This window comes from Tripterygium wilfordii, chromosome 14 (genome assembly GCF_013401445.1).
Source record: "Tripterygium wilfordii isolate XIE 37 chromosome 14, ASM1340144v1, whole genome shotgun sequence".
In the NCBI taxonomy this organism is placed as follows: Eukaryota; Viridiplantae; Streptophyta; class Magnoliopsida; order Celastrales; family Celastraceae; genus Tripterygium; species Tripterygium wilfordii.
The window spans coordinates 9,228,183-9,235,351 of record NC_052245.1 but is presented as its reverse complement, the minus strand read 5'-3'; the positions used below and the strand labels follow the sequence as shown (position 1 = coordinate 9,235,351).

General features: G+C 33.9%; 1 protein-coding gene across 1 annotated transcript; it reads left to right on the top strand.

Moving 5' to 3' along the window:
- The first annotated feature begins 1,919 nt into the window (after window positions 1–1,919).
- On the top strand, window positions 1,920–2,570 carry LOC120014192 (agamous-like MADS-box protein AGL62). Its single transcript, XM_038866113.1, has one exon. It carries the CDS (start codon window positions 1,920–1,922, stop codon window positions 2,553–2,555), a length of 636 nt encoding a protein of 211 aa, XP_038722041.1. The 3' UTR covers window positions 2,556–2,570.
- The last annotated feature ends 4,599 nt before the right edge of the window (window positions 2,571–7,169 follow it).

Here is a 7,169-nt window from a genome sequence, read left to right as displayed (position 1 = left end):
TCGGATTGGATGGTCTATCAAGCCTTATACAATGGCTTGGGCATGTCTACTAGGCAAATGCTTGATGCTTCGACTGTGGGTTCTTTTATGACAAAATCACAACATGATGCCCAAGCGTTACTAGACAAGATAGCCAAGACGAATTCCTCTTGGCCAACGGATAGACTTCCTCAAATGCATGGAAATCGGAGGGAAGTTGATATGATGACACTACATTGGCCGCCAAGGCAAAGAAGATTGATGCTTTGACATTGAATTCCACTTAAGGGGTGAATGCGGTGCAAGGGCTCTCTAGTATCTATTGTGACTATTGTAGTATCATTCCACTGGAGAGTGTCTAATCTAGCTATAACGCATAGAAAAGGCAAGTGTAACTAATATTAGGCCAATATTAATATAGGCAATTACAACTAAGGGCACAATCGAAAAGATGTGTTCCAATAAAGACACCTAAAATGTTGTCGTAATAGTAAAAGTTATAGAAAATAAAAGACAGAAAGCAAGAAAAATTTTATTGATGAATAATAAAATTGTATAACAAAGCAAAGCAAAGAAAAGAAACAGATCCTGGTATCCGTTTTACAAAGGTGAGGTACGGGTATCCCTGAATCTCCTTAAGACGATAGCTCTTGCCTATCAGGTCCTTAGCAGATTAATGAGCTTCACCTCCCAAGATACAACACCTTAACCTAAACTCTGCAACACTACATGAAACAGGTCTCTGTCAGACTGTCTTGAACCGATAGCACTCAAGTAATAAAAACAGATGAAAAACGAAACTTTGAGAGAGAGAGAATTTTTGGTGTAGCTTGGAAGTTGTCCTTCATGGGGTATTTATAATATAGAGGAGATCCCAAAGTTCGAAAAGAATTAGAACTCTTTTACAGGCACAAGTTTGACACGAAATTAAATTTCATCTCTTAGTAAGAGAAATTAAGAATTTAATCTGAGAATAAATTCTGTCTCGTAAAACTTTGAATTAGGGCTCTAGCAAAATTTGACCAAAAAATATAATAATATTTTTATCACTGACCTGGACCCTTGCCTGTGCTAGGGCCTGCCCACCCAACCGGACGGTGCATGCGTGTTTGGTGGTTTGGCCCAATGACCCATGGTGTAGAGAGTCTCTACACCACAAAACCTTGGGTGCCATTGGGCCCAAATGATAAGTCCAAGACTCCCACTTATAAACTAGGAATCCTAGTGAAAAGTTTCCAATATGGTATTTTTGTATACACACAAAACACACATGACACACACACTTCTTTGGGAGCCATTCACACATGGCATTTTCCAACATAAAAAACTTTTATTAATAAGGACACAAATAATTAAATTACCTATATTCCCCATTTAATTTAATAAATTATGGAGCCCTAATGCATCGGCATCTTTTTTATGATTTTTTCAATTTTTACTCTTTTTCTTTTTCTTAAACGAAGCTTCAAAATAATTTCTCTCTCACATACATGTCGGATTTGAAAAAATCCAATTTATATAACTATAGTTATTGCGTTATTTTATATTTATTTTTTAAAATTTTTTAAAATCTTACCATTTTATGATTAGATCTTGTCGGCCTTTTATCGATATTAGGTACGATTCCAATCTTGAAAACTTTGTATATTATAATTGAATATGGCAGGAATATTAATTATAACTGATCAACTTACCAAAACTATTATGTCTCACCTACCCCCTTTCCATATGCTTCGGCACAAAGAGAAAATATACTGTCATTGAACATGTGTAAAATCTTAATCAATAATTGGTTAATATATGAGATATTTATATACGCAATCTTGTATTTAACACAAATATGAAATTAACACAAATATTGAAAAATATATATTCACAATCTTGTATTTAAACAAGAAATTAACCAAGTAAAAGAAGCATCCATCTATCTCTTATCAATCATGGTGGGGGAGCGAAGGAGAGGTCGTGGAAAGATCGAGCTGAAGAAGATAGAGAATGAGGAGGATCTTTTTAGTACATTCTCAAAACGAAAAGGAAGCATATACAAAAAGGCTAGTGAGCTAGTAACGTTGTGTGGTGCCCAAGTTGGCTTTGTGATTTATTCACCAGCAGGGACTCCTTTCTCTTTCGGCCATCCATCTTTCAAAACAATTGCCAACGAGTTTCTTGGACGAGACCCTCCAGAGAATGATCAACCCAACCCTCTCTTGGAAGAGAATCGACTCGCCAGGATTCAAGAACTGACCCAGAAAATGGACAATCTGATGACCCGACTGGATCAAGCGAAGAAGCGTGAGAAGGAGTTGTTGAATTTGTCAAAGAATACCAAAAAGAAAGGCAAAAGTATCATTAATTTAGATGTTGATAAAATTGACAGTCTTGAAGAGCTCAAGCAAACGGTTGCTTCTTTGGAGGAACTCTATCCAAAGCTCTGTGCACAATTTCAAGAGCCATCGACCTCTACAAGGGATGATACTCCTGCTGAGGTGACCAATCCTCCTCCAGCTGATGCTGCTGCTACTGCAACTCCTCACATCAACCCAAATGCTGCAGTTCCTCCTGGTTTGATCAACTGATGATGAAGAGTTTTCTCTTTGGGGGAAATATATAAATAATAAATTATAATATCGCATAGGCTTAGGCTTTTAGCAATGAATATGTCAACATGTGCTAAACATAGATCATCAATTGAAAAGGTTATGTTTACTAAATCTTGATGCTTTTAATGAGTTATTACTACTTATTTTAAAGTCATAGAAAATTAAGTTTTTAACTGTGAGTACGGTTTGAACTATATTGATCTATACAAGGTTGTCAAAATCGAAATTTTATTTAAGATCAATGGAAGGTCGAAAATATCGAATCATAAAATCATGAGATCTTACAAAATTTTAAAAATAAATGTAAAATAATACAATAACTAATTTAATATAATATTCCATAAATAACATATTTTTAAATATGATTATAAAGAAATAGTTGGAGGAGTTAGTAAGGATAGCTTATTTGCAAGGCTTGTCCGTGGAACAAGTTTGGTCAGATTTGATAAATAATACAACTAGTGATGATGATGATCCTTGGAAAATATTAATGGAGCCTCAAAGGTCTTGGAGGCCAACTTTACAGAGTATTCCAAATGCTAATTAGTTGATCAAGAATAATTCCAAAGGTTAATGATGATAATCCTTGGAAAATATTGGTGTTTTGTAAATCCAATAATAATTGAAATAAATATTATTTATTTTGATTTTAAGTTTTTATTTGCGGCGGGTGTGATCATTTTCGTTAGTAGTGTATCAATAAAAGTATGTGAACAGAATTATAATAGTATACCAATAAGGACACTTGAAAAAAAAATTAAGAATAAAGATATAAATCTTTAAATTACTTATATGCCCATCTAATTTTTTTTTAAAAAAATACTTAAAAGAAGATCAGTCAATTTTCTCTTCCCACTTTTGCTCCTATACATATGCTCATGACATCATCAATTTTGACTCTTTTTTTTTTCCTTTCTTAAACGAAACTTCAAAACGATTTTTCTTTCAAAACACATAACGAATTTTGTCAAATCATATCAATACATACCAACCAGAGTCATTCAGCGAAACTAATGGTATTCATCTTCAAGAATACCAAGACAAGCTTGGGGCTAAGTTATTCTTTAAGTCTAACAAAAAAAATTTAATGCAACTATTTTAAAATTTCATGTTTTATAGGATGAGAATTGATTTTCTTTAAAAATAAAGAGTGACATCTGTGATGACTTGGCAACACATGATTACAGAAATTAAAACGGGTCACTCTTAATGCTCTTTTATCTTCTTTCCTTTAGTTTTCTTCTCTTCTTGTATGTTCAAAATTCAGTATATATGTTGTAATATTTTTGTTGTGTAGTCATTGTTGACAAGTGTTGTTCTTAGTTTATATGCATGAGTACTCTGTGCTAAAAGCCTAAAATAATTGAAGAGGGCAATTTGATCAATAAAACAGATATTTTAATTTATTTGTCCTTAATGGAATAACTCTTATCAATTTATGGATCGTATGGGTGGAAAAAAATTATAGTGGACCTATTGCAATAAAAACTTGTTTTGAGGGACCTATTGCTAAAAATGAACATTCAGTAATTAAGTTCAAAATTAACTTTAAATTAACAAATTAACATACTTTCATGATCCATCAAACATATATGAATATCAATAACTATATATATGTTCAAAAGCTAATAATTAACATATCTTAAATACATATCCTTATAATTATAAGGAGATAGAAAGTTCAATAGTTATCTTTCACAATTTAGAACCACTCCGAATGCATCAATCTTCATTAGTGATCCCAGAAAGAATCACCAAATGTCACAAAGCACACATTATAGGCCTCTAAGTGATTACCCTAATTAATTTTTAAGCAATGCAAGTATGTGATACCAAGTGTAGTGAATAACAATTCAATCAAGATACTATACCAAAAGCAACTTAAATCACAAATTAATAAACAATCACAATGAACACAAATCTAACATTAGAATGAGCCAAGCACTAGTTCACCTAGCAAATCAACTCCAAATGGTACCAAATTTGATCTGCAATATCACAATACCCTAATAAACAGTATATGTAAAAATCAAGTTCAAAATCAAACGGGAACTATATAAACTTGAAGCAGCAGATTGTATATTATGCAATAAAGTCAATCAAACATGCACCCTAGTGATCCAATAATCTCCACTAAGCAAGCAAGAAACCTCACACACCAACACACGTGCTCAACACACAAGGGCATAAAATAGGTTTTAATTCAAGGTCTCTATGACCAAAATTGATTTGAAAAAATTTGTAAACAATTAAACAAGTAAGCAATCAAACAATCAAAAATCAACACAAGTATTTAGAGTGGTTCGGATACTTCTCCTATATCCACTACTTAGGTTCACCAACCTAAGACATTTCAACTCCACTAAGGTGTGGATTTATAAGCTCCACAAAGCTCACTTACACTAGGTTTCAACGCACTCCCTCAAACTCCAAGAGTTTCAAGAACTACCTCAAACTCCTAAGGTTTTAAGCACACCCTCAAACTCAACTTCACAAGGTTCAATGCCCTAACAAAGGGACTTTTAGAAAGGTTTTACAAATGGGTTCTCACTAGCACTAAGCTATTTTTAGTAAAGAACTCTCAAATACAAAAATGACAGCCTCACGGGTAAGGATGTGTATTGAAGGATGTAGGCTTTTTCAAATCCCTTTGATAAGAAGCACATGCTCCTTGCAAAAACAAGATGGTGGAGAAGCCTTAATGATGATGGGGCATGGATAGAAGTTTGTAGTACTAGACTTGATGAAGCTTGAAAGCTTGAGAGTAAATAGGTGTTCAATCTTGCAAATGGCTTCTCCAAATCTCAATGTGATAGGGACCCCCAACTAAGAGAAACAATCTCTTTCAATCACAACCATTGGATGCAAGGAAGATCTTCATCTCAGCCACACACACATCTTCTAATCTTGAGCATTGAAGAATTCAAGCTCATAAAATCTTGACCCTTGCTTTTGTAGCTGTTGGAAGAGAGTGAAAAAGTTGAGAGCTTTGTACATTTTGTGTTGTCTAAACACACACCATTAGAGACTTTAAACCTGGACCATTGAGATTACTTGTACTTTCGAATCTTAGTCCTCCATCATAGTACTTATGAGGAGATAGTTTTGAAGTCCTAAGCTCAGAAAGCATTTACGTAGAGTATTTCAAAGCGTTTCTCAAATTGCTAAAGTTCTACAAAATTAGATCATAATTACCATTTCAAATTTGGAATTAGTGATTAAATTTTGTATCTCTCTTTTTCTAGAAATTAAATAGAGAGCTCATCAAAATAGTGAGAGATAAGGTTTACTGAGGCTCGATACATGTAGAAGGTGTTCCTCTGGAGGTCGACAATCACCACAGTTAGCCACTTCTCCTCGCATTCCGCTCCGACTACCATCATCACTCTTTGTCTCTCCCTAAACCTTCTTTTTTATCTCTCAGAATATAACCAATGGAGTATGGCTCGATCAGAAGTGAAAATTGAATTGTGCTTGACAAACAAAACAAATACTGACTTTGATTGCACAATCGATTAGAGCCCTAATCCATGTTGAAGAAAGAGAGAGGATGATGTAGAGAACCAAAAAGGAAAGGCAACTAAAAGAGTTGCAAGAGAAAACTAGCCAGTAGCTAAAGGAGAAGCTGGAAGTTCATTCAAATTCGTAACAATATTATTCTCGCATAGTCTCCCTCCTACACATGTAATTATAAATTTATAGATAGAAACTAAAATTCCAAAAGATAGTCAAACTACTAATAAATGTTAAAATAATTTTCAAGACAACAAGATACCAGAAAGATTAGTACACCAATAGACTGAAGTAATTCCCAAGACTAACAAGATATCAAAAGACACTATTTTCATAAGTTCATGCATTAGTCCCTCATGGTTCCAGAAAACTCATCCTCGAGTCCTAATCCTTAGATGAATCACCAACATAAATAAGAATTAATTTTATTTAATTTAAAATAAATTCCATGTGGCAATTTTATAATTCTATCAATTGCTGATGTGGCATCACAAAGAAGTGGTAACACATTCTCTCAGCTTCTGTAGTATATTATTGTATAGATATCATCGAAATAAATACAATACAATTACAAATAAAGGCCTTCAACACTTGATTGATCGCCCGTATGAAAGTGGTGGGTGCATTAGACAAATCAAAACGCATTACAAAAGCCACTCATACAATTCTTCATGGGTTTTAAATGCTATTTTTCACTCATCACTAGGTCTGACACGAATTTGGTGATATCCACTTTGCAAATCTAGCTTAGTGAACTATTCGGCACCAACAAGTTTATCTAACAAATCCTCTAATCGTGGAATCGGATAACAATACTTGATAGTGATCTTATTGATTGTGCTACTATCAATACACAAGTGTCATATATCATCTTTTTTGGAGTTAGAAGTGTGGGAACGGCACACGGACTGGTACTTTCTCTAATTAGCCCCTTTGACATAGCCTCCATCACTTGCCTATTCAACTCCTCATGTTTGTTTGGGCTCATGTGATAAGCTGGTTTATTAGGCAAACTTGATCCAGAAACAAAATTTATATGTTGCTGAATATCTCTCAATGGTGGTAAATTTGGTGGAT

What these genes read in the sequence shown, in the direction of transcription:
- LOC120014192 (XM_038866113.1), top strand. Translation starts at nt 1,920, where the DNA reads ATGGTGGGGGAGCGAAGGAGAGGTCGTGGAAAGATCGAGCTGAAGAAG.